The sequence below is a fragment of the Daldinia loculata genome (genome assembly GCF_022478755.1).
Source record: "Daldinia loculata strain CBS 113971 unplaced genomic scaffold F4817scaffold_66, whole genome shotgun sequence".
Lineage (NCBI taxonomy): Eukaryota > Fungi > Ascomycota > Sordariomycetes > Xylariales > Hypoxylaceae > Daldinia > Daldinia loculata.
Window position 1 is genome coordinate 29,412 of NW_026054920.1, and position 26,957 is coordinate 56,368.

Consider the following 26,957-nt stretch of genomic DNA (forward strand, 5'->3'; position numbering starts at 1 on the left):
ATTCATCTCGTTTTCATACTTTTACACATTCAACAATACGAAACTCAAATTGTGATAGAAGTATCAAACTCTACTTACTATTCTAAGCGAATCTACTGTGCCTATTAAATTGGGCCAGTTCTCGATTTCAAAAGGTGGGATGTGCGATGTAATAATCCGTACTGCTTAAGAAATTGAGGGACCTCACTTATCGGAGACTTTGAGTGAGATGACGATCTCATTTCACAACAGCGATTCAACACCGTTTCAGTCATTCTCCGAGAACACAGGAAATCGTTGGATTCACTCTCTTTTGACGACCTATGAAATATGTGCAACTGCTCTGCTCACTGACATACGATACACCTCATTTTGTCTATTCTCGACTTCTCATGCTGATTCGAATGTTGCCATTACGCTGCAGAACACACCACGTTAGGAGAAGTCTGGCAATCAATACTTCTATTTTTGACGGCCTACACATATTTATCTCAGTAAGTATATGTTCATACATATATACTGACAGAAAAGTTGTCTCAGTATGTGTAACAACTCATCGTCCTCTCATTTACCGGCTCCCGGGGAAGGGCAACACAGCAACACCTCGCAACCCGTCTGCACCTTTAGCCCGGATTCCAAACACAACATCATCTTTACTTAGTGCTAATGTAGCTTCAATAGCAGAGCCAACATCGAGCACGCCCGTCCAAAAGGGGGCGCTCGTAGGACGCCATACAACCTCATAACTACCATCGTGTCCAGTAGCAGGCGGATCCCAATAGAGCGTGGTACTAGTACTCAGAGCCGACGTATCAACGCGCACATTCTGAGGTATCCCAGGCGCCGTCGCAAGACTCCACAGCGCAGCGCCGTTGACGCGCGCAACACGCGCCACATACTCGAAGTCGACGAACTCAGGTAGGTCTCCAAACTGCTTCCCATCAGCGTCAACACGCACATCTTGATGCTGGTGCGCGTAATCCTCATGCGGCTCCGTGAACCGGGCAGCCGGGTATCCGGCCTCGAGGAAGGGTCGGTGGTCGCCGCCGCGCAGGTAGCGGTCAAGGCGGTAGACGACGGAGACGTTCATCCCTGTGGCCGTATTTTCGGCTGTCTCCTTAACGAAGCGCGCTAGTTGGCGTGCCGGCGAGTCGTTCTCCCCGCCGATCGTGAGGCGCGTCTCCCGCGTCGTGCTGTTCTCGATAGCGAGGCCAGGCAGCCCTTGCGCAAACAGCCGTATCACGTACGGGTCTACGGATTCCCCATTCGTCCCGCCCTTCGGCGACCCCACGATGTCGTTCGTGAACATGCCTTCGACCTTTGTGGGTACGAGTGGAAATTAGTGTTAATTCAAGTCTCTCATGGTTACGGGTTTCTGCATCAGATGCATCTATCCTAAGCCAAAGGAGAATGGTAAACTTACATTAACCCTCGGCGTAGCATTGGCGTATGTCTGAGCTAGGAACTTCGCCCCGTAAAGCCCCTGTTCTTCACCCGCGACGGCTACAAACGCGATACTCGCCTTCGGGCGAGGGTACTGGGGCTGCGATACGATCCGCGCGAGCTCAAGCGAGATAGCGACCCCGGAAGCGTCATCGTCGGCTCCAGGGGCGTCGCTCTCATAATTCAGCGGATCCGAGACCCTCGAATCGTAGTGCCCGGACACAACGTATAGCCGGTTATCCTCAGTACCATGTAGAGTCGCAACGACGTCGCTGATACGCACCGGGAACAAAATGCGATTGGCATCTGTCTCCTGTACGTACCCTATTGTCTCGACAGTCAGCTTCCCATCGCTGCCGTCGGCGTACTTCTGGAATTCGGCATGGATCCAGTCACGCGCCGCTCCTATTCCTCGCGTCGTCGAGTTTTGGATCGATAACGTGTGCCGCGTGCCAAACGATACCAACTTCCGGATTGTAGCTTCGATGTTGGCCGGATCGACTTGCGCGAGTATGGACTCGAGATCTGCTGACGGCGACTGCGGTAAGTTTGGCCCGCCTATCGTGTTCGGAGGCCAGCTCGACGCTAGACATGTCAACGTAGACGGTGGCTCCTCCGCTCTAGGCCTCAGGAGCACGTTGGCTGGATTACTCGAGGTGAATGGTGCTGCCGCGCCGAGAGTCGCAGCAGCAACCACCGCGGAGAAGGTGAGTTTCATAATAGCGATCGTATACCCAGAGGCAGTATATAGAGCCGTGGATGAAACTCTCTTTTTAGGTAGAACCATCAATTATCCGTAATATATATTGCACTTGTAACAAATACCCCCCAACTCTTGCGAACAATCTAGTCAGTAGGTATCTACACCACACAGCGATGCCGGCAGTTACCAGGTACCAACTCCTCTTTCGCCACCGACATCATCGTCCCCGTCGATATCACCATCGCTAGCCTCCGCTCCGACAGGCCGCCCAGAAACACAGATAACTATATGCAGCTAACTGACTAGCAACCAAGCTACCCCTCCACTCCAACTACGTTCTGATAACACAAATTGACCAATCACCAGCAAGCACGCAAGAGCTTCCCTTTTCCGCAACGACGGTATATACCACGTATGTACAGTAGTAACCTAGTAAGCTCCTCAATTAAGACGGGGTATTAGACTTGGCGGCGGCTCGTTTCCTGGCCTTGCTATTCTGGATCTGGAAGCTGGGATAGCGGCTATGGGGAAGTGGAGAGGGGTTGCGTCGGTATTGGAGTGGCACCTTGACCTTGAATAGGGAGGATTCTAGTTGTATAGTAGTTGACTACCTCTTTTTATCATTGTTCGGACTTTGGTATGAAGAGTTATAGGCAAATAGCATGAGGTTATACACTTGATATCACAACTCCTGAGCGCTACAAGACTAAAATTACTGGATTTAGATGTGATCTTGGTACACTTAGGCTTCCTCAGTCTTGCTCACTGATCGTGTAATATATATATATATATAGGGTACGATCCATGGAATCAGTAGTCACAATATCAATAATTAGTTAAATCAACATGCCCAAATAATCCATTGGTATCAGTGGTGGTACTACGCGTCCGCAACATGCGCGCTTCATATATTAAATGGATTACCACTACAGTTATTTTCAGCTTTCTCCCCTCCTAATCTCTTCCCCTTGGTATCATACGCGCCTAAGCTCTACTCGAATAGGTCTTGCGATCCTCCGCGTAGGATATCAAAAATCCTCCCAAGAACAAAAGAACAATAGAAACCCGAGCAATGCAAGGCGTCCCGTCCAGTATGATGTGGCATCAAATAGCAGGCTGGAAATAGAAGGACTGGTCAAAAATCGCAGTGAAAAAAGTCGGACTGGATTAGTAAATGTTCGTTATCGTCCAAAATCGAGATAGCGAATAGAGAGGCAGCTTGCAACTTCATCCACTCCTTTTGAGAAGAAGGGTAAGATGCAGCAGATGAAGAAGTAAGTGGTGGTCGTATCGTACAGTCATAGATCTCAAAACGCCGTGCTCAAACGCCGTGCTCAAACGTCGTTAGAGCCAACCGGTGTCAGCGCCAAGAGACAAATAAAAGAAAGCCGCCCATGCCCAAAAATCAAATTGCGTCCTAGAAAATGCGCAACAAGTCGAATCGAAAAATTCTAGCAAACATCCGGAGTCAAAGCTCCACCATGTCTGGGTAAGTTAGCTGGTATAAAATTGGAGTCCGTGTAGTCATAAGTCCACACCGGCCCCTTGCGGAGACTGAGGGGGTCTCTTTAGAGTTAACTGGCTTAGGGAAAGGGTCCTGGCAGCCTTTTTCCTTGAGCCGTCTTGTTCCTCCACACGAAGCTCTTCGCCAAAAGCACCAAAGCCGTGGGTCGGCTCTTCCTCGCGGGGTGTTTTGTATGCTTCTGATTCAGTATCGATGCCAGCGGATAGGGGCTCATCGTCATCATCGTCATCAAATGCAGATACGGTGGAGTAAGTAGTAGAGGAGGTTTCGAGTTTGTTCGAAGTCCGCGCTACGAGGTTAAGCCTATGGCTAAGCTGCGTCACTCGAGCCTCCAACGCTTGCCGCGCGTCTCTCTCGGTGTCTAATAAGGCCTTCAGAGTCACATAATGATCCGTAGTAAAGGGCCCCACACTCTCCCCTAGCAACGTAGGGAGACTTGTTGCACCACGAATGGTAGAGTTAGACGTAGGGCGCGGCCGTCGCGGCGGTGCTGACGAAGGAGGCAACGATCCGATAAATGTATTTCCATCGCCAAACGAGTCATTCGAATGCTGGGATAACGTATGCCTAGAAGAATCTTCAATATCACCTAAGGATGTCATGTATCCCGATGTTTCCGCTGTCATGGGGCGTTTCGGCGTGTAAGTCGCGGATGCTCCTATAGAACCTCGAGGCCGTAGTTGATCGGGAGTAGCAGGCACATAATTGTTTACGCCCGGAATAACTTGGAATAGCTGAGAGACCAGTTTCTCTAATTTCTGGTTACGAACTTCTAGAGTAGCTATACGATCTTCAAGACCAGCTGCTTGAGTTATCTTCATACCCACCATTGGGCCAAAATGAAAGGGTTGTAGCGGTGTCTTTGGTGGTGAGAATTGTTGCTCTGGGGAGCTAGCCGGCGTCTCTGCGTCTACTTCCACGACGCCGGTATCGTCGTTATTGATGGTAGACGCATTGGGCGATCGGATGGCTGCATTATAACTTTCTCTCCAGTAGCGGATTTCGTCACTCCGCTTTCGAACTTGGACATGGCCCGCTATAACATCCTGGAGTTGCGATAAACTTCTCGATCTGCGGCGGTGTGCAAGACTATCGCTCGTGATGGCACGGCCGATGCCATTGGGGTCATCTTCAGCGGATGTATGCTCGCCACGCCCGTGAGTGCTAGCAGGTCTGGGAGATAGACCTATTAACTCCCCATCAAAATCTTTTACCCGTCCGCTTAGGATCCTATTTGATGATGCGGCTCTTCTTCGAAGCAATACGGGATCTATTTGTATTGAACTGCGGGCGCTGGTAATTGCTAGCATATCATCGGGGCCGACAGAATGTGATCTTAGCGCTCTGTCGAATTCTGTAACCGGTAACGAGACGGACCGCTTCGACTCGTTTGTTTTTAGGGCTCGATTCGAAGCCGACCGGTCCTGGAAACGTAGAGTTGTTAGAGCTTGACGGTCCTTAACAGAGCTTGGTAGTGAGTTGTAGTTATGCTTACATCTTCATGTAGTGTAGAGTCGACCAGTCCTCCAAACTGAGACTCTGGATTATATGCCTCGCTCGTACTCTTCTTCTTTCTCTTAAATAATCTACCGAGTGTAGACTTTAGCGTAGACCTTTTCCGCAGTGGCCTATCTATCTCTGCACCACCACTATCGCTGACCATAGAATACCTTACGGTGCTAGAACGGATTGTCCTTTGCTGTTGCGGGCTTGTAGATGCGTTTGAAGCTTGGCTAGGTCCAGACTGTGCGACAGAGTCAGGCTTGTCCACCCGTGCGACCTCAGGAGGGGTATGTCCAGGTCTCGAAGGAGGTCGGTCCTCGATATGAGGCTCAAGCTGCTCTACCCTGCCTTCATGAGCAATAGCCGAACCGGCGCCTCTAATAGGAAACTCGTCGTCTATCGGAATAGGACCGCTAATTCTACCGCGGATAGTAGCTTGGTCAGGCTGAGCTGTTTTCGGTCGCCCGACACTGGTGGCAGGCCTGAAGATACCCATATTGCTTGTAAAGCAAAATGCGGGTTTCACGGAGTTGTTAGGTTACAGATGTAACGAACGACGGGGAAGATGACGGGTAGATAATTGATATGGAAGTGAGGGCGACCAGCGATCCATTTCTCTTTTTTTTCAAAACATAGCAAGTCCGAATCCGCGATTAACCAACTTTGCTTAGGAGAACCGCTTCCTGCATCTCACATCGCCAGCAATGCAGCTCGACAGGACGTGGGCGTCGAGTATACGAATCAAAAGTCGAGAAGGGTATATTACCCTCGTCGATTGTTTACCTGATAACAGTGGCAAAAGACAAACAGAAGGATAGGTTGCGAGGAGACCTGAGCAGCCGAGCTAGTTTAAGAGGTGGGATACGAGAGGCCTTGGGGCCATTACAGCGCGTACATGTTGGAATGTTTATTCCTTGCGACGGCCGCACGCTCATGCATATAGTGAATGAGCGAGTGGGATGGATCATGGCAAGGCTCCGGGAGGGGTTCGAGCGGACGGGCGGTAAACATAGTGTATGTACCTATAATCCTGGATGGATAAGTGTCAACCCATGAAACAGCTACCAATGCATACAGGCGCCGGTACGAAGGGGGTTTAACTGCACTGCTGCAACAATGTCTAATGAGAGATCGGCTCCAAGTAACAGAAATGGCAGAAACACAGAAGCTAGGTCCGTAAGAGAGCTCAAAGGGCCCAAGGGGGACTAGGATAGCTAGGATAGGTCGGGATGACGAAGGACCAGGGCGTTGGAATGCTCTGATATTGGCCCCAGGGGTTTTGCAGTGGATGGGTGGATGGATGGATGTGGATGAACCCTGCTTAGACCTGCATGTGCATTCAAGAGGTCCGTGTGTTCATCCGTCCGTGTGTTGCTGAGATTGTCTCGACGGACTGAATAGGTAGTTCATTGGCGTGCGTCTTTGCATCTCGCGTAGGAATAAGACGGGGAGGCAATGAATGGTTGTGACATGAAGATTTTGAGCTGTCACCTGGTATCGTATTGGAGCGCCAACTACTTCATTGTCTCAGGGATTGTTGTATCAAAGAGAGCCACGAATTCCAGATGGGTGAAGATGTAAATGTAAGGGTGTCGTAAGCAGATAATTATGATAATTGTATATTTCGTAAATTAAGATATGGATAGATGGACTTGCCTAGGCCTGCTAAGCTTGGGGTTAACATAGTACCGTACTACCTAATGTAGGTACCTAGCAGCTTCCTAGCTATTCGTATACGAAGTAGTAGTAGTTATTTGATTTAAAGAATTGCCCAGGTGGTTTCCCCCCTACATACCTACAGGGGTTGAGGAGTACGACCGGATAGGCGCATACTCAAGCATTAGAATGGGAAGCCACTTACAACGTACTTAAACGCCTAAACGCTATCTGGGTACCATGACTGCCAATAGAACCAAGTTACGGAGGCTCTTTCCGGTTGGGGGTTTACAACCGTTTCGTCTAAACATGCGCTTCTTACGCTGACTCAACCTCGGGTTTAATCTTCACTTGTACATACATATCTATATACATGTATGTATATGGAAATTGCAATTAGTTTCGGGTCGTTCAAGATACCTATATGAACTGCAAACGCCATACATCTCGCTTCGACGTCAACACTAATATGCTTACATACTATCAACTAGGACATTCGATCATATATTACACGCGCTTAGGCGGGTAATTTAGGTATATTCCGTATGAGAAATATTCATCGTATCATATTTTCAATACTAGGTACCTATGATATCTCCAGATTCGTCGGTCGCAAATCACATATTCCGTACAACCTGAAATAATAAAACACCAACGCAACTTCTGGTCACACTAACTACTCTAAACCAAAACAGTATCATGTTCGGACGTTTCCTTACATAATGTTTAACTTGAACACTCCGATCAAGTACTCTACCGCATCTCTTCAAGCAACAAGTACATACTTAAAGGATGAACATGAAATCCACATATCACGCACGCTGTATTTACTATTCGCGAATTCTACTATGCATATAAAGCCTCACATCGTGAGGAACATGGCCCGCATATCCGCGAAGATGATCTAAAGCCGAGCACAGACTGAAGAGTGCAGACACTAAACCGCATGCAATAAAATTCTGTAGCGGCCGACACTACATAGAAATGAGGGGCCGATTCTCCATTCTCGTCCCTGTTATTTTGCACCACGTTCGCTCTCCGACTCATCCGTAGATTTATCAATCTCTATTAGCAGCGATGCCAAGCTGCCGTACGACACCAAATACTATGAGGAGAGGCCTCGGCACAACCCACGCGACCCATCGACGCTTGCCGCGTTTGATCTGCGAGGGATATCTTCGGGATCGGAAATCCTATGGGCCAGGATCTCCCTTAATAAGATCTCCCCGTCTTTAGTCCGCAAGCGAGACGTCGGCATCGCGGCGTGGTTGCTATGCGACTGACTAATAACATCAATGCCGCAAGGTATTGCAGCGATCGATAGGCATCCTAGGTAGGTTATGTTGGCACCACAGCACGAGGTTTGAAAAAGGCTGGCACGAGGTGCAACTCGGGACACGTATTCGCTGGTCCTTTAGGATTCGGCTCTAGTCTCGCAGGATGAAAGAAGAGCTCACATCCAATGCGTCTCCTGTAGCTTGCATCTAGTTGCTGCATTGGATGTTGTCGAAAGCTACCTTACTGCATTTATAAACGCACAAGGCATGCATTGCATGGTACATGTTAGTATCGAGAAACCAACCAAGACCCCAGAGTCGCAGAATTTCTCCGAGCCGCTAGTGACGCAGGTACAACACTTCCGTTTATGGCCTGAGGTTTATACATAGTAGGTACCTACATACTAGCTCTAAGTTGGTGGATCGAGGCTGTGCTAAGTTTACAGATTAACACTACATAGGTACTCAAAAATATAAACAATAATATTCTCCAGTCATTCAGATCATTCGGTAGCTACTATAGTCAACAATACGATATAGTGGTCGACCAATATTCACCAGGCATATACACCGCTCGCCTAACTTACTAGGAATATATACTTGCTACTTTCGTACAGATGTACGAAATATATAATGTACCTATACGAATACTCATGTAGGTACTCTTGCACCCAAATTCGTCTTTCTCGTTTCGAGTCTAGCTTGTGGGTCTCGAACGGTCCGCCCCCACCTCCAAAGAGCATTTCTGAAACAGCAAGGATCCAAGCTACTGTGCGTACATGTACCTAGGCTAATCGTCACAGTATCACAGCGTCACCGCGTCACCGCGTCACCGTCGCATACATATTCTTCTTTTCGAATAGGTGCTCGATATGGTATTAACGGCAGCACAACACTTCATTCACATTATCCACATATGGAGATTCGTTATAACCCTCATTAATAAGGGAAACTCTGGGGATCCTTGACTTCCTCCGTCTTCGTAGATACCGCCCACCCGCCGCCATGGTCCAAGTATCGCACTCCTTGTCCCTTAAGTGAGGCAGAGCATTCCCGTCTAAATAACCCGCCTCCCTACCCTAATAGTCAGGACATTGCAAACACATACACATACATTGTATAAGCCTTGCGGGAGGGAGTCAAGGCAGACGGCAGACGGCAAGAAATAATCTACGAGGTGCCTAGTACCTAACACGTCTTAATAAATAAAGACCAGACAGCAGCAACTAGGAAGACTCAACATATGTAAGTAAGCTCGGTTAAGCATCGTAGAGTTGCATCCGCAATATTCCAGCCACCACCATTCGCTCGTATCAAACAATTCGGATAAACGCTGTCCTCTAATTCACCAGATCCAAAGAATTCGGCGTTCGGGCAAACGTCCGTTCGTCGGACCCCAATTTCCCATTACTACATACCTATCTTATGCCTCTATCGAAGCTGCATCGACGTAACGGAGATCGGCGTTGTTCTCGAGCCAGTCCATCCAGTTGTTGAGAAATTTGCTGCCCCTAGTGTAGGTAGTTTTAAGTCAGAAACGAGCTTCTAGAAATTCCCCACGTGGTGAGGATCAGAGCGCGGGCCATATCAGACGAAATTAAAGTCAGGGATAGACGGGATATTGCGATGGGTACTGGTACTTGGACATACCTTCGGACGGTCTCAGAGTCGCCCACGACGACTAGCGAGCGTTTGGGCCTCGTCATGGCAACTAGCACGAGCATGGTTAATATTCCATGTTATAGTCTTCATGTCAGTTGGAGAAAGCATCACTTGACATACCATTTAAACGACGCTTCTCACTCAGGAAGCCAACTTCTCCTTCGGCGTTACTCCGTACCAAACTCACAAGCACGGCCTCCTTCTCCCGGCCTTGGAATCCATCTACGGAGCCGAGTTCGATCCCGGGGAAGGCTTCCTTCAAGGGGGCCAGTAGACCCATCTGGAATCAGTTAGAATAGCCCGGATCGATAGCAACGTTAAAATTCGCGCAATATAACGTCGGAAAGGGGGCTAAGATCACGATTGTTAGAAAAGGGGAGGCGAGAATGAGGCTTACCTGGGCATTATACGGCGTCACAACCGCAATATCCTCCGGCCTAACACCTGCCTCGACTAGCTTCTTGACATGCTGCTTGACGAGCGCAGCCTCCATCACATTGCTCTTGCTCTCCCCGAATAAGGACCTAATGCTTCCCTTCTTTCCGCCCCCTTTCCCATCCTTACCCTCCTTGTCTTCGTCTTCTTCGTTCTTCTCGGGATAATCACCACCCTGCGTATCTATGAAAATCACCGGCTCGCTCGTGTCCTCCGTATCTTGCACTTCGTACGGCAGCTCCCGTAGCAACCGTTCTTTCACCGCGTCCGCGGCTACTAACCGCGACTCATATAACTCATCCGAAGGGAACCTCATGATCTTCTCGTGCATACGGTACTGCGTCGTAAGCATGCGCTTGATAGACGATCCGTGAAGTTTAAGTAACCTATCGAAAAGCGTAGTCTCGAGGCTTGCACCTTTAATAATAGCGCCGTCTTTCTCCTTCTCGTCCCCTTCCTTTACAGCCTTAGGTTTCGTTTTCGAGTTGGTTGATTTCACTGTTGGCGGTAGTTGGAGATGGTCGCCGGCGCACACAGCCTTGGTGGCTGATAGGAGCGGGACCCAGCATTGTGCTTCGAGGGCTTGGCTGGCCTCGTCGATAATCACGACGTCGAATTTTTCGCCGCGGAGCTGGTTGCCGCCGGCACCGTGAAGCGTCGCAAGGACGACTTTACTTCCACTCACTAGCGTGCCTACACATCGGCGCTCGCGCTCGCGGTATTCTTTGCGTAGTTCTTTAAGGTCGGCATAAATAGCCTTACGCTCACGACCATTGCGTGTCTTCTTAATGGAAGCTTGCTTGGCGTCCATCTCAGAACGTACATCCTTAACGATGAGGCCCGCCTCCGAGGTCTGTGTAAGTACATCTAGCGAATGGTTTAGTACAGAGGGCAGTAGGCGCGCCGGATGCCCGAGTCGCACGATAGGCACTTTGTGCGGAGAGAGCCTCTCGACGATGTTGTCTACCGAGATGTTAGACGGCCCGCAGACTAGCACACGCAGGTCGCGCTTAACCATCTGTAAGATCAGCTCTATCAACGTGTGCGTCTTGCCTGTCTAGTAGAAACACGCAACGCTCAGTCAGCTTCATCTAGTTCGTAACAGGAGAATAGAATCCAGAGTTAGAGTACTCACTCCAGGCGGCCCATGAATCAACGCTATCTCTTTGGACGCGAGCGCGAACCTAATAGCATCCTTCTGGGAATCATTCAACGTAGGATCAAACCACTCGATCTTACCCTCCCCATACTCCGAATCCCTAGCCAGATCCGCCGGCACAAGCGACGGGCTCGTTAGGCCAAAGAGCACACGCGTGAAAGTCGAATACTCAGATTCTGCCATATCCCCCAACCGCTCCATAGTCTGCTTCATTCGACGATACGTGACGTCATCAGCTAACTTCACAAGCCAGACACGGCCGCCAAAAGACGCCGCATCCTCCTTATCCTCATCGACTGCTACGGCAATGGCATCTCTTTTAATCCTAATCACGACGCCCCTGGCGCCTTTGCGCTCCAGGTCCTTAACCTCGCGCTTCTTAGCGCTGCCAGCGGGCTGCTCCGAGACGAGCACGATATCCCCGGTGCGGACGCCATGCTCGGGCAGTTCTCCGGTCCCGGAGGTGGCGGCGTCCGGGGCGAGCTCGATTACCGTTCTCCCGCCTAGGCCGGTTCGTTGCGATGAGACGACTAGGTTGGTGACGGCGAGCCCGGCACGCTGCAGGGAAGCGGGGCTGGTACCTGAGATCAGGCCGCTGGTCTCGTTAATCTCGCTTTGCAGTTCGATGTCGAGGAGTGCTAGTTGAGTCCGGGCGAAAGCCGGTACGTCGACCGACTTTGTTAGGAGTGACATCGTTGGCTAGTTGTATTCATCTCACTCCAAGTAATTGGTCAAGCACAGCTGGGGTCGTCAAAGTCGAAATTGGTGACGAAGCTGAAGAGCTTAGAGATGTGACCAATATTAAAATTAAAGAGAAATGAAATCTACCCAGATTTCGTGTTTAAATTAGGTAGGTCAGGTACACTAAGTAGCGTTAGGTTGTCATGTGTAAGCTGTGAGAGGTGAAGTTTGGTGGAGTAAAGGCTTTTGATTAATGATGATAGATTCTACATTAAGCTATCCCGTAGATTTCCTGCATGTAGACGAGCTACAACCGCCCTCAAAATCCATGAATTCTACTCGCTATATGGAAACCATTATAAAATATAGCTTTCCAAAGATACTAGTCGAATGAATGATTCCATCTGACCTAATTTCATCAATCCCGAGTTTCTTCTCATTCTTCAATGCTATCATGATTCCGAACTCCAATTTCGAACCCCCTAACCTACATCAGTAGCTTAGCTAGATCCCACACCCGTAGATTGCGTAAATAGAACCACAAACAAGCTAACAACTATAAGCGCACACGCGACCAACGAGACAATTATTATTGTCCCCCTCGAGGCAGGGAATTTCCCTTTGATCACCCATTGCTGGCCTTGGTAGTATCTACGATATCCCAGCAATAAGATTAATATGGATATACCTATGAAGGTCGCACCGAGCGGCTTTCCTATATGGCGAATCGTCTGAAAATGGGGGTCATCTGGCTCTATCGACGCGTTTAGACGGAATAGTTGGGTGATGGCTATTCCGATAGACGCGAATGAAAGTGATGTCCGAAGCCAGGCAAGAAATGTCCGTTCTAGTTCCGACCGGTTAGCAGCAAAAGTAGAGGCTGGCCAGTTGACGTACCCAAAGCCAAATGGTCCCTAGCCACGCTTCCTTTATTCTCCAACTCTACCGACCACATGCCGCTAAAACAATGTTTTAACCAATTCTTCTTCTCGTCCGTATGGGGAGATGCGCCGTTCGTGCCGTTTGTTCCGTTTGTACCATTTGTTACCGGCCAGTCGAGTTCGGATTGCTGTACGGGACGTCTATTTCTCGGATTGGGTGACATTCGCGTGCTCTGGTAGTTCGTCGCATTGCCGCGCGCAGTCGCAATACTCGTAGTTTCGTCAGGTGCGCCATCGTCGTCTCGCTCTGGTACACACTGAAAGCTCATCCTCGCACTTTGTCCCGACGTCTGCGAACAAATGGTATCGGCACGCTCTCTAGCAGTCTAATAGCAAATTAATTTTCGTCAGAGAAGGCCAATGAGGATGCAAATATCTGGATGCAGGGGAGGATCGTAGGCGGGTTAAATTTATTTCTTTTCTCTCCCGGTTTCCCTTATCAGAGACAAGAAAAGCTACAGACCAGAGGGAATGACGGTATACGCACGAACCTCGAGAATACCATTGAGCCTATCTTGGGATGATAGCCTCGATAGCGATAGCGGGCGGTCTGGCACAGGCGAGGATCCTCGCAGATTGAGAGAGGGTCCCACCGTTGGGGAACGCCCGGAGGCGGAGGCCATCTCCCCTCGTCCTGCACGACCTTACTGGGTTATTTTCGTATTTTCGAACGTGGTCGTCGAACAAGAAAAGAAAAAATCAAGATTCAATTCAATACTTTGGCGTGCACCGACGCAAGCGCAAAGGCTAATTGACCGGACATGTTGGAAGCTTGGTGATGTTTTGTTAGCTTAGTTAGTTGATACCATAACAACTCTAAATACTATAATGCCATAATTAGACTAGGCCAAGGTCTTTATAAAACTTTTAGTCTTTCTCCCCTTCACCAACTAATTACGTCACTAGCTTCTGCACCTAGTTCAAAGCTACCCGATCTTGTGCCGATCTCGCCTTTACAACTCTAAGACTCGAAAGAAGATCTCCAACGTGTTAATGAAATTGCTATATCACCAATGCTGTCGCCAGAGAGCCATCTCAATCACCCTTGCGCGTCCAATATTTCATGACTGGCAGCATGTTTAATAGCAAAACCGAGACAGGCCACAATCGCCAAGGTTTGTTTAGTGCGTCCTATCTAATTTCCTCCGGCTTCTTCTGGTTATAAAGGCAAAAGGCCGCGGCCAAGATCTGGCCAATCGTAAGAGGGTGCAACAGAGGCATTGAGAGCGCCAAACAAGAACCCGCTACACATGATATCTCCTATGTTCTTTGAACAGGCGAAATAGATCGTTTGGGTATGATAATAAAAGCCAATCTACCTGACAGGATATATGCTTTAAGGATTCATAAAATAAAAAAAACAGAGCTAGAACTGATACCATAGCTACCTGTCTTAATCAAAATCATCTAAATTATTAGTTATTATAGTCTAAGCATGACTAGCGAGACAATCATGTGGTAACGACAACTATCTTGTAATATATACACAGTTAGACTTAAACAACCTTAACATTTTACATCAGCGTTCTACAAGCCATTTCATATAAATAAAGGGTTCCTGTCATACTGTAACTACAATCCTCCTATACGGGAGGGGACATGGCCGGGATTTAATGTTTAATATCTACCTAGGTAGTCTATAGCTATCTACACAAGTCAGTTACATCTACGTACTGAGTATTATCAAAGAGTCAACTCTGATCGTTGACCGTACCTCAAATTCTCGCATAAGTTATCCATGTAATAATCTCCAGGAAACTAGAACTTCAAGGGTCTTTGAATAAAGCTACTTGCAGAAGAGCTGTGTATGTTGTAAGTTCGAGTTGCTACCTACCTAGTCACTATACAGAGACGAGACTCTAGTAATGAGAGATAGATTAAGACCTCGGAAGTTATGGCGATAGTTCAAATCCTTAACGAATCGCTGACTCTTTTTACCACGTTTATAATTGTTTACCCTGTCTGTTTACGGGGACTTTTGATAATTACCTAAAACACATACATTTTTACAATATCCACACTAAACTATCGGGACGAAAACCCTAGAGGTACCATTGCCCTTTTGATGGTGCGTCAACTTTTCCACCTGCTTTATTTTAGACCCTCCAATCAGCTAGTGTTGAATGAATGTCGGTCTGTGTCAGAAGGAACCCTTAATGTATGTCATATGTAGAGTGAATGTTAAAAGCAGCAGCTTCGCTGCTGTATAGTAGCCGTATACTAGTATGAATCTATTAACGCTTAACCTTCTATCCTTTTACGAGGGCGCTGCGCGCCCCTTATATATCTATCCTATGTAGACCTATACTTAATTCATACTAATTCCGCTTATACCCTGACAGTCTCATATGACCTCTCGACCTCCCATTCTTGAACAACCATGATGCTGTTTGCATTGCCTAGATTTATCTCTGGGTGTTTCCCACTGTTGATATAAGCTGGAGGTACCTATGGAATCGCCGAGTCGTTCGAAGTCACCATCGTGGGTGCTGTCGGATATTGGTACCCGCTTCCCTTCTTGTCGTGAAGTTGGTTTAGAGTTGTTAGATTCACTGGAATTTTTGTTGATTCGACATTTGCTTGTCCTAGATATGAATCTGAGTGCAGGTTTAATTGTTGGAAGGCAAGCATTCACAACCCCGAGGGTGGGTTCGAGCTCAGAGTAAATACCAAGTCTAACGTTCGAATAGGTGATATCACTCAAATTCCACGCCAAAACCGAAATGATTCTAAGGAGCGACAAGACACATATTCTGGTTAAAGAACTTTAGATTGGGAGGCTGACAAAAAGGGCACGTAGCTGAGAGGTACTTACATCGCTCCAAGACTGAACATTACAGCAATGCTAAGTTTCTTCGGCCATGACATTTGGAGTCTAAATAGCATTGGCATGGGAAGGGTGACAATGAAAACGTCGATAATTAGATTTGTAATGCCGGAACCAAGGTAGGCTCCGTGTTGGTTCGTACATTTGCCTGGTATACTTTTATCCCAATTGTGTTGTACTGGCGTACAAAGCGCAAATGTCTCGACAAGTACACTTATAAGGTAAACAACCGCCAACCCCATAGTACAGTAACATATCCGAGAGAATATCTTCCTTGGAAAAAGTACTGTATAGAGCGATAATATCGATAGCTTTACGCATGTATTTGACGCCGCCCAGAGTATTTGTCCGGGTATAAATAACTTGAAATCTTCAGCTACTTTCCTAAGCAGGACGATGGGGCCGGTGCAAACCTTCAGATAAGTAGTGAGAATCCATGGCCTGGTAATTACTATTTCGTCAACATGCACACCAATGGCTCCTATGTTTGCTTCTATAGCAGCGTCAACTACAGTGTGTTGGCATGTTAGGGATTTCGGGGTGCTTTACCAAAGAGACAGCAGATGACAAGGCCAGTAGTCAGAATTACAGCGATAATTGCCATGTAATCGTTGAATTCGAGAGATAATCCCTGGATCCGTCTTGACCAGAGTCTCAGTCCAACCGCTATAATCGCAAAGACATTCATGACGACCCCTACGATCATCACCTGTATTCCACCTGGTGAGAGCATCATATTGCATGTAACAAAGGAGTAGGTACTTGGAATTGTAAGCTTCGTATCAGAGAACGAATAGTTATCAAGAGACACATATCTAAAGATGAACCCTGATTCGATTTAGATATAATATGTCACGAAATGGACCAAAAAGTAAGGAAACAACTTCGTTGCTCCGCGAGGAACTCTAAGCTAGCTACGGGAGCCTACGGCTATACATACTGACAGTGTTCTTTGTTCCAGATATCTCATCTAGAATCATGACACAATAATCGTGTTACACCTCTAGATTACATACGCCTATCTAAGAATTAATGCAACTTGGGCTACTATCGGAATTATATATGCACGTACTTTACACCGACTAATTTACACTGTTGAATGTGAGACATGATTTGAATACACCTTGTATCTATGCATGAAGTACCTAATTCGTAATGATATACACTACATGTACCTACATCATAGACCTTCTCCTCTCCGTGTAACAATTCTACTACAGAGTTCCCAAAGTCAATAATTCATATAATTATTCCTACCACCCCAATGGAGGCTCCAATAGATAGGCACAGCTTTCAATACCAGCCCCTCAAGAAATTATCCACATACCTACACTTTTTGCATAGTTACATTTTACTAAAACATGAATTCCGAATCCTACGATTTCATCATCGCAGGCGGCGGTACGGCTGCGCTCGTAGTTGCCGCTCGTCTCTCGGAAGATTCCAGTCAGCGCATACTTGTGCTGGAGGCTGGATCTGACCATAGCGAAGATCCCCGCGTGAAAATTCCAGCACTCTACTCAGCTCTTCTGAAGAGTGAGGTTGACTGGGACTTCCAAACTGAAACTCAGGTGCATATGTATCTTCTTCAACACGCAGGAATCGAGGCTAAACTAGATCCTAGCCAGGACTCAATAACAGACGAATCAACTTGAACCAAGTAAGCCCAAATATTTCAAACCAATACCCCAGCCCATCCGGTTTCAATGCCGGGAGATCTATTGGGCCATCATCTAGACAAATCTCGGCGCTAAGCTAAACTCACGATACCTTTAGGCTAATCTTAAATATGATATTACAGGGTAAGGCCTTAGGCGGCTCAACTGTTATGAACGCACAGGTCTTTGCTCCACCTACCAAGAAATTGATCGATTCTTGGGCCTTGCTTGGTAACGATGGATGGACTTGGGAAGGGCTACGTGACTATTATGCCAAAGCCTATACGTCCCCACCAAGAGTACCAGATAATATCAAAAAGAGCCTAGGTATTGATGGTTGGACGGCCAAGAACGAATTAGGTACAGGTCCAGTCCAAGTCTCTTTCCCCGGTAACCCATTTCATCCTATTCGTGAGGCCTGGGCAGCGACATTCAAAGATATAGGATACCTAATGCCCAACGATCCTTGGGTAGATCCAACAGTAGGAGTCGGAGGTTTTAGTAACCTCGCGAGCATCGATCCAGTAAAGAGAGAAAGAAGCCACTCCGCCAGGGCGTATTATTACCCGGTGAAGAGTCGGAAGAGCCTTCATGTCCTCACCAATGCTATCGTTGAAAAGATTTTATTTGAAGAGAACTCGACAAAGGTCACTGGAGTCCAATACCGCTACGAGACTCAAACGAGAACCGCTTCCGCACGTAAAGAGGTCATCGTTGCTGCCGGTGCCTTACAATCACCGAAGCTACTCGAACTGTCCGGCGTTGGTAACGCTAGTCTTCTAGAGCGACATAATATCAAGGTGGTCAAACATCTGGAAGGAGTTGGAGAAAACCTCCAAGATCACCTTGCTTGTGATATTGTTTTCGAGGCAGCAGATGGCTTGGAAACGCTCGACGCTCTACAAGACCCTGAGGTGTTGGAGCAGTCTATGCAAGAGTTCATGGCCAACCATACAGGCTTGGTTACAACAAACGGAATTAATACGTATGCCTACATGCCGGTGGTTAAGTATCAATCGGGCAAAGGGTAAGTAAATTCCTCGCTTGATTCCCCTTTTTATTTTCGGATCTATGACCTACTAGTCCCCTGTCACATAATATATTCCTTGAGCCTAATCCAATATCGTAGACGAGAATTCCTGAAACAGATGCTCGATACGAACCGACCAACGGCAGGAAACCTCTCGGACAAAACTCAAGCTCAAGCTTTGGCTTATTATGATATCGCTGAAAGTACTCTACTTGACCCAAATGCATCATCAGGTGCTTACCTTACGGCGCTCGCAAACAACCCCAAGTCACCCGATCCTACCACGGGCGAACCCGCACCCCCTGTGACTGGAGGACATATCGACTTCGTCGCCATACTCGCTCAACCACTTTCCCGTGGAAGTGTTCACATCAAATCAAACGACTTGTCAGATGCTCCCATTATTGACCCACGGTACTTAACGAACCAGGTAGATGTTGAGGTTTTTGCAGAACATATGCATTATATCCAAACCCTTGCCACATCGCCGTCTTTGAACGGCATATTCAAACAGCCACTAAAGATCTCCCCTTCGGAAGCCTGTTTCGCGGATCTAGATGCCGCGAAGAAGTACCTTCGAGCCCGCGCTTCTTCGATGTGGCACCCCGCGGGAACATGCGCAATGCTTCCCGAGGACAAGGGGGGCGTTGTAGACAGCAGTCTTAAGGTGTACGGAGTAGAAAATCTCCGTGTTGTTGACTCAAGTGTTGTGCCGCTACTTCCTCCAGGTAACCTACAGTCTACGGTGTATGCACTTGCAGAAAAGGCAGCCGATCTGATAAAGATGCAGTACGGACTGAAGGCTACTTACTAACTAGAATAGAAAATGTTGGCCGGCGCTAATAAGCAGCAGTAAGTTGAGTCCAAATGCGACCAACACTATGATGAAGTCTCAAGAAATATGGAAAATGAGCGAAGAGAGAGTGAAAAACGTAAAGGGAGGAAAATAAAAGAAAAAAATAAGCAACATGAAAGAAAGCCTAAAAGAAAATGACAAAAAAGCTTGGACTCAGGATTCGACCTTCTAATCGATTGACCTGAACAGTTGGCCTGCCTGTCGCCCCTCATAGGGGTCGAACCTAAAGTCTTACGAAAAACTCCTCGAGGAATTATTTCTATCCCTACTTTCATTACCACTACACCACCGGCCATATTGGTTTCGCAGCGCCGATTAGGGGTGGGAGATTGGCTGCTTAAGGGGCTATTTAAGGCGACAGCGGGGTACGAGATGTTGCCTGGCAACCTCAACCAGCAAATGTACCTCACTCACAAAGCAAAATTTCCTTTTCCTGTTAATTTATTTCATGTCTACCTGCCTAAATTACATCTCCTAAGGTAGTTAACGAAGTTCACATGACCAAGTTACAGTACGGTTAGATGGATCGTAGCCATAACGAATAGCTTACGAACCACATTGATCACCTACATAAACTTAGCTCGGGTTCTAATGACAAGCTAATTTGATACTTAAGGGTAGTCTAGTTGACGAAACCCGAAGTGTAGTTATGATCAAACATAATATAATTTAGATTTGTAAGGCACATCAAGATCTTGTGGGTAACCACAAGTCCACCAAACTCAGACCTCGATCTTAACAGAATATATGCTACTTCGAATCGAGCTAAGGTTGGTTTTTTTTTGCCATAAATTATTCTTTAGACGTATTATTCAGGTACTTTAGCCTCCCCTTCACTACAACTTAGTAGTTGTGCTAGTACAAGGTCTCTGTCTCTTAAGCCAACTTAAATAGTTATCACATTGTAATCAGGTAGTCACTATGACAACTCCTAGAAGATGATTCTTCTTATACAGACAACTATTACAAAGCATTGGGCACTGAGTTTCAAAATTAATACTTGAAGTATCGCTAGACTAAGATGATGTAGTGCTTTAGAGCAAAATTAAGGGGTTCTATACCAAGCTAGGCAAGATTCTAATATATCATCGTAAATACGAAAAAGAAAGACCGGGTTTTAAATAATATCTCTTGGAAAATCATGTATTAGCCCTTATTGTAGAATTATAAAAAAGACACCGTAGTAGACATACACACTACTACCAAAGCCCATCTTTAATAAAACAATAGCAACACAGGAGATCGATTATGTTATTAAACTCTTAATAACAGGTAGAAGGTTAATTGTTTCTATTCTTAGTAATAATACACCTATTTTAATACGTGAGACATAAGAGTAAATGCCGAACTTGACTCACCCGTCTACATTCTCCTTTTCAGTATGTAGTGCCGTTAAGCTACTAATATGCTCTACGACAGGCTTCCTTCTCTCACCATATAAGCGTAGAGATAATCACTATAAGTCGAATAAATCATTATCCAAGCCCCCGAAAGACAAAGTCTCATGAAAATGAAGACCTTAACAATACTGCTGTATATTAAAACCCGGGGAATATAAAACTAGAAAGGGTTAATAGGCCAAGTACTTAAATAAAATATGCCTTATGGAGGGACCACCTGGCGAGCTAACCTATAATCAACACAGTCCGACCTGTCTTCGAGACACTCACATATACATACTCGTCATAGCAATACCGACCCTACTAGATCCACGATCCTCTTCACAAACCAAGCAACAAGCAACACCCCAAGTGATGATGGAATACTATATAGTCACCAAAGACACCGGCACAAATACAATCGACACCAAGCTAAAAAGTCTCGCCCTAAGAGCCAATATGCCGCGTTCAGCTAACACACGAATGTCGCAGCGCAACCCGTCCGACAGAACCTACTAATACCTATGACGAGCCAACGGGGGCGCGCCCAGGCGCCCCCCCCCTTCCCAACTCCGCATTATCTGTCTCGCGCCTCGAAAACGCGGCACCTGGCAAGAACACGCGGATGTCTAACCAGCCGGAGACTTGTCTCAGACAAAGTGTATCCACGAGGGACCAAAAGAGAAAATAAAAATAAAAATAAAGCTTGTTTTGCAAACTATCGTTCGGACGAGGGGTCCTCGTGGCGCCGGGGGCAAAAATAGCTTGAGTCATTGGCTGGCTGGCTGGCTGGCCGGCTGTCTCAAGCCCTCATGCGCCGTCGGTCTGGTCCGCAACACCGAGCTGCATCACCGCTTTCCATATCTACCTACGTAACCTACCCAACGTACTAAGCTACCTCCTAGGTTAGATACCTAACCCTATCGATATCTTGCGGGGGAATCATGTGCCCCCAGACCGAGACAGACACGCGCCGGCACTTTCGGGACGGACAATATAAGATCTGGCATTCTGGCCTAAATGCGATACGTCTGGTGTGATAGAATGTCTTTTAGCTAGTTCGCCTGGCGTAGATAGATAGATAGATATATAGATAGATAGGTAGTTAGGTAGGTATAATGCTGCCTTGCTTCGCGCTTCTGTCGGATCTCGGACTGCACGTCGTATAATCAGAAGTAAGTAATCAGCTCGATGGCGTATCTCAGAAGCTAGGTAGGTATGTATTTGCCTCTTCCAAGAAGCGTGGGAGGAGTCCCTTGGAGATCTAACGAGATAGCTCACCAGGCAGGTAGGGCTTGCTACGATTTATGATTAGACGTTGCTATGGCGTATTTGGTGGTCAGTTATATTACGTTATTAGGCTTTTTCTATCATTTTTCCTGTACACTTGAGCATGGTCAACGTCACCTGGGCTTAGATCTAGTCAAGTACTTATTATTAAGATATAGATACTGTGTGCGGAAAAGTGGCTTCCGTCGGACTTTTCACTCCCCAGCGCCTTACGCCAGAACGATAGTTAGTGGTGTAGGGCCTGGTGATAAATTACCTACATGATATCACATATAACAGGAGGCGAAGATGAAGACAATGGATTTGCCTTCCGACTGCTAGCGGGTTCGTAGGTTCCGATATCACCGGTAGATACCCGAGATGATCTACATAGCATCATGTCTTTGTCCTAGCCATCCAAAATGATAACATATATCATACAGGGACTTTAGGTCATCGCAGGTCGTACACAGATTCCCATAATTCATAGTCTGCTGTACGAACCTACGTCATTAGTAACCTGACAGTAGTAAACTATTGGGACTAGGCTTCTTTGTCATAGACAACCCATTCCGACCAGTCAGAACTCCGATGATGACCGCGTTGTGGGATTAGACGAACTGCTGGCTTATGTATCTCCAATCCTGATCCTGAATATCCCAAAAGCAAGCCTACGAACACCTAACCTAGCGTGATGGCGTTTCTACTCCATCTCTGTGTACCTGTGATGCTATCTACATTGCCAATCTGGGGAAAGGAAGCAGAAAAAAAAATGATAAGCCACAGATCAGAACGACCACTGGCAACAAGCAACGTGTCGAAAGGACTTCTTGGTGTGACACCCTTTTCTGAGAATACTCTATAAGCCGGTTACCCAAGGCGCGGCAAAGGCGTTTAGGATCTACTCTGGACGTCTCACGATAAGCTTGCAGAACTGAATTTTACGCAGGAACCGACGATAACCATAATATAATGTAGGTATATGTATAGCACGGTAGATGATGCGTAGCGGATTTAGGGGATGGCGTCAGCAGGCGCTTGCTTCCTAGGTTTCACCGCATCGAGAGCACCACCGTAATCAGGAATGCCTGGTCGTAAAAAGGATTCATAGTAACCAATGTCCTGTACTGGGTTTTTTAAGGGACCGCGCCATGTGGTAGTATATTCAGCTCGTAGGATTGGATGCGAGTAAGATAGGCAGCTAATATCTTCTAAACGGTCATGCTATCCTCAGAAGTTAAACTGGTATCGTAGACGCTCTTACGTGTGTTCTACGAGAGTTGGCTTAACCTTAGTTAGGAGACCAACCGCGAGTGGCGAATTCATAACGGTGATGGCTAGAACTGCGAAGCTCGGCTCCTTCGTAGCTGACATGGCAGCATGGCTCCATCCTATATGATACTAGACTCTTGGCTATCTGTCTGTCTGTCTGTCTGTCTGTGTAGTTCCAACTGCTGATAAAGGAATGTGTCTTCAGTGTCCTGGCTGGCGAAAGTCATGCCAATTTTGCTAGTCTACCAACAGTCACATTCGACAACGGCTTACGGAGTACCTAAGCAGCCTTGCCATATCATTCACCACTCGTATGGTAGTCCTTGAACGTCTGTCTATGGCGCGGCTAGCCAGTAGAAAAGCGACGCAGGATCCAACGTAACCCTCTTTCGGAGCCATTCAAAACTGACCATTAGCGTTGGAGTAGGTGGTTTACTCAAAGCGGTGTAGGTTAGCAATGGGTTCGTTGACAACCAATGAGATTTATCAACGAGTGTCAAATTTAGATGTGTGTATGTTGAAATAGAGCATAAGCGTGACAACATACTCTACGCTGTATGGCATAGATAAAGTAACCCATATGAACCGAGTCTCGAGATGGGGTCCAAGGAAGGATTGCGGTACATAATGTCAGCAAGCGTACCTAACGTAGTAACTCCTTTTGGAGAATTATCCTTTTGGAGGATACCCTACTGACCCTACTGGAGCGCCGTGCCGCACGGGCGCTTTCATTTCGTTGGAGTAGTTTACATGCAGATTCCCTCCGCATTTATTTACCAGATCGGATTCTACGGCAAAGCAAAGAATACTTTAGTTGTACGACCCAACATGTTGGGTAGTACCGAATCCTGTCCAAACGTACTCAAAAAGCGGCGCCGTCGAGCTGGATTGTGCCCTTACTGCAGCTACATTTTGATTGCGTCGCACACCAAAGGAGTAATAAAAAAAAAAAACTTAGGCAAGCGTAGAATCGTGTTGGTTTTGAGCATCGACCGAGGCCTACTTACACCAAAGACGGGAGGATCGTAGTGCTTAGGCTAGACGATACTTTCGTAGAAATGCTCGTTTACTGATTCGCCAGCTTCAACCGCGCCCGGGAGGATCCCGCGATCTCGCCGCCTTCGTAAACTAATCCCAACCCTAATTTAATGACGGCATGGCCGGGGTTTGCTGCGCCTCTGTGTCCATGCAATCCCATCTCGACGATAGATGGCGACCTCAATTCTCCGAGCTCTGCAAACCCCACTCCCTTCGGTCATGTCGATTTAGCAGTTTGGCAGCTTTATGATCCTTTCGAAGTTTGTCGAGAGCTGGCTGCCTGAGGTAAGATATGAATGATATGCTCATCAGGGTCATGAGTCTGAGACGTCCTATCGTTATAGACATGTGTTCGGAGAATCCGCCTCAACAATATCGCGTGGGGGAGGAGGCACAGCTAAGCTACCTACTCATGGGATTCTCGGGTGGGATGATTCATATCTACAACTTGCAAGGCCCTCCTCTCGAACCGCGTGTTTGTGGCGGGTAGTGGTAGAAGGTAAAATATTATCGGCGATAGGCCATGCTGCTGATCGAAAACGGTTGTACGCGTGTAAATGTCTGACATCTGAGACACGTTGGTTCTTACTCGGAGAGCGAGTCTCAAACGGTTAATCCCAAACTGTATATGCTATTCGGCGCGTTTAACAGAGCGGTATGCTTCTGCCGTAAATTCTGCGCTCGAATGTTAATACTCGAATCGAGGAATCTGTAGCTTCTATCGCGCAGCGTTCAGTCCCGTGTACCTGCATTGCTGCGGAGGTGATGCGGATGTGACCTAGGTCGTACAACCCTGAACAAGTAGCTCATTATCATCGTGGCGATAGTAGCGCATCATCGATACATTACTTCGGGTAAAGTGTTGTCCTTCACCTGGCCGATAACACTTGGCGAGATGTTACATTAGGAAGGTCGCGTAGCTACCATTGAGTTGGAATAACTGATTCCCATCGGCTCTTAGCTGAGGGCAATGTGACAAGCATTAACGACGAGCGTAGGAGTTACACGTGGGATAGAAAAGCAAATTCGGTGATAATTATCTACAGCCGAAAGCGGCATAGAAAATTCAGTTAATGCTTCCTTCGAACCAAACCAAACTCGTAGCTGGTTTGTCTACCAACACCATTCGTTCGGATGGCTCACTCATACTGTAGTAGAATGAGAGCACATACACACACACTAGTTGACGAAGAGCATAGTATGTATGTAGGGGTGATGATAAGACCGAAACGTCGACAATAAACGTCGTGGTCGCTAATCTAAAAGGGAATAAACAGACCATTCGGTGTTTAGGCGGTGTGGTTTATCCATGCTGTTACATGTGCAACTTGCATTGTTTCTAGGCGGTCGGGCTAGCCTGCGAGGCTCTGTTCGCCTTGTTACTCGGCCTGCCCGTTAACAAGTTTGATTTGACCAGCCCTTGCTAGTTATGTGAAAAATTTGGAGGGTCTTCTCACGATGAACCATGATAAACCCCACGAGATTAGATCTCCGTATACCCGTTCGCCCGTCATCCGTCGCGGACTCGCGGCCCCACGGAGATGTCAGAAGCTTATTGTTTGCTCTGCCCTGCCCTGCCCATGCCGTAGGCCGTTGTGCGGGAGATGAAGATCTTCCTTCTTCCTACTATTAGACCCTGGCGGCACTTGCCGAGTTCATCGCATAGACTTTTAGTCTTTTGAAGAGAGAATTAAACAAAGAGGCTTGCTGGCACTTGGGCCAAGATCATCGTAAGCAAGATCGACATATCCGCAAGATGGCGCGGGAAAACGTGGCGTTTGCTTTTGGATTAAATGAAGTTCCGGGCTCTGTCATGGGATCTCGCCCGCGCCAGCTAATAACCAACTAAGCGTTATTCTGACCGGATACAATTGGGTAAGAGTCTTAAGTACGGTATTATGACTGTGGACTGTGGACTGTGGACTGTGGACTGTGGACTATGGACCGTGGATTATGGACCGTGGGCTCTGGGCTCTGGGCTCTGGGCTCTACCTGGCTTGTGGCTCTCCCGTATACGTTGTAGTCAATGTTCGGGCCGCATATTTACGGTGAACGAACTCATGTTCATGCGAACTCGAGGTGGAGAACTGCACAGGTAATAGTCTCCGACGGATACGACTTGAGAGATGCCCCGGTGAGTCTAGAAGACCCATTTAGAAGACCCACGAACATTCCCAATTAGTCCAAGGTGTCAAAGGTGAGCAAAGTTGGGTCGGCTCATGATTGGAATATTCCATCGTAGGTTTTGGAAGTATCCGTGCCTATGGCTCTGGGACGATAGAACTGCATATTCGGGTTAGGTAATTTTAACCACTAACACCGCGCCCCAGTTTTGCTACGTAACACAAACTTAAACGGTTAGAAAAGAATTAAAAAGGGTAATAAATAATGGAGTCTCGAATTTCGAGGCGGGTTGTCCGCTATGCACCGATAACCGGGGGGAGCATCATCATAGTGCTTGTCATGGACTCATAGACTCATGGCCCGTCATGACCTTGTCGTAGCTACTACTTTGCTCGCCTCGTTTAAGGATAACGATAGCTTTAGCTTCAAATGCGTGCCACCGTGGTTGTACATATGTATGTATGCCCTAATGCCAGTATATTTGTTGTAGTTGGCATGGCTGGTAATGGTTTAGCAGCATAACAACAGCCTAGTAGGTAC

General features: G+C 47.2%; 6 protein-coding genes across 6 annotated transcripts; 1 reads left to right on the top strand and 5 right to left on the bottom strand.

Moving 5' to 3' along the window:
* Positions 1–27: 27 nt before the first annotated feature.
* F4817DRAFT_349667 (Zn-dependent exopeptidase) lies at positions 28–2,733 on the bottom strand. The gene is made up of 2 exons (XM_049304852.1): positions 1,403–2,733; positions 28–1,297 (listed from the first exon to the last, which is right to left on the bottom strand). Exons 1-2 carry the CDS (start codon positions 2,207–2,209, stop codon positions 548–550), a joined length of 1,557 nt encoding a protein of 518 aa, XP_049155178.1. The 5' UTR covers positions 2,210–2,733; the 3' UTR covers positions 28–547.
* Positions 2,734–3,488: 755 nt separating this feature from the next.
* F4817DRAFT_252579 (uncharacterized protein) lies at positions 3,489–5,790 on the bottom strand. Its single transcript, XM_049299183.1, has 2 exons — positions 5,146–5,790; positions 3,489–5,074 (listed from the first exon to the last, which is right to left on the bottom strand). The coding sequence occupies exons 1-2, from the start codon at positions 5,647–5,649 to the stop codon at positions 3,650–3,652; spliced, it is 1,929 nt and encodes a 642-aa protein (XP_049155179.1). The 5' UTR covers positions 5,650–5,790; the 3' UTR covers positions 3,489–3,649.
* A 2,978-nt stretch (positions 5,791–8,768) lies between these two features.
* Positions 8,769–12,330, bottom strand: F4817DRAFT_349674 (DNA helicase). The gene is made up of 6 exons (XM_049304853.1): positions 11,319–12,330; positions 10,146–11,240; positions 9,869–10,028; positions 9,737–9,797; positions 9,328–9,597; positions 8,769–9,274 (listed from the first exon to the last, which is right to left on the bottom strand). Exons 1-5 carry the CDS (start codon positions 12,033–12,035, stop codon positions 9,510–9,512), a joined length of 2,121 nt encoding a protein of 706 aa, XP_049155180.1. The 5' UTR covers positions 12,036–12,330; the 3' UTR covers positions 8,769–9,274; positions 9,328–9,509.
* A 193-nt stretch (positions 12,331–12,523) lies between these two features.
* Positions 12,524–13,587, bottom strand: F4817DRAFT_361483 (uncharacterized protein; the record flags this gene model as incomplete). Its single annotated transcript, XM_049306418.1, has 3 exons — positions 12,524–12,870; positions 12,921–13,290; positions 13,456–13,587. The coding sequence occupies 3 exons, from the start codon at positions 13,585–13,587 to the stop codon at positions 12,524–12,526; spliced, it is 849 nt and encodes a 282-aa protein (XP_049155181.1).
* Positions 13,588–15,775: 2,188 nt separating this feature from the next.
* F4817DRAFT_368373 (uncharacterized protein) lies at positions 15,776–16,667 on the bottom strand (the record flags this gene model as incomplete). Its single annotated transcript, XM_049307227.1, has 3 exons — positions 16,341–16,667; positions 16,244–16,272; positions 15,776–16,204 (listed from the first exon to the last, which is right to left on the bottom strand). Exons 1-3 carry the CDS (start codon positions 16,525–16,527, stop codon positions 15,776–15,778), a joined length of 645 nt encoding a protein of 214 aa, XP_049155182.1. The 5' UTR covers positions 16,528–16,667.
* A 393-nt stretch (positions 16,668–17,060) lies between these two features.
* On the top strand, positions 17,061–19,326 carry F4817DRAFT_252695 (putative GMC oxidoreductase). Its single transcript, XM_049299184.1, has 4 exons — positions 17,061–17,362; positions 17,416–17,451; positions 17,593–18,476; positions 18,579–19,326. The coding sequence occupies exons 1-4, from the start codon at positions 17,153–17,155 to the stop codon at positions 19,291–19,293; spliced, it is 1,845 nt and encodes a 614-aa protein (XP_049155183.1). The 5' UTR covers positions 17,061–17,152; the 3' UTR covers positions 19,294–19,326.
* The last annotated feature ends 7,631 nt before the right edge of the window (positions 19,327–26,957 follow it).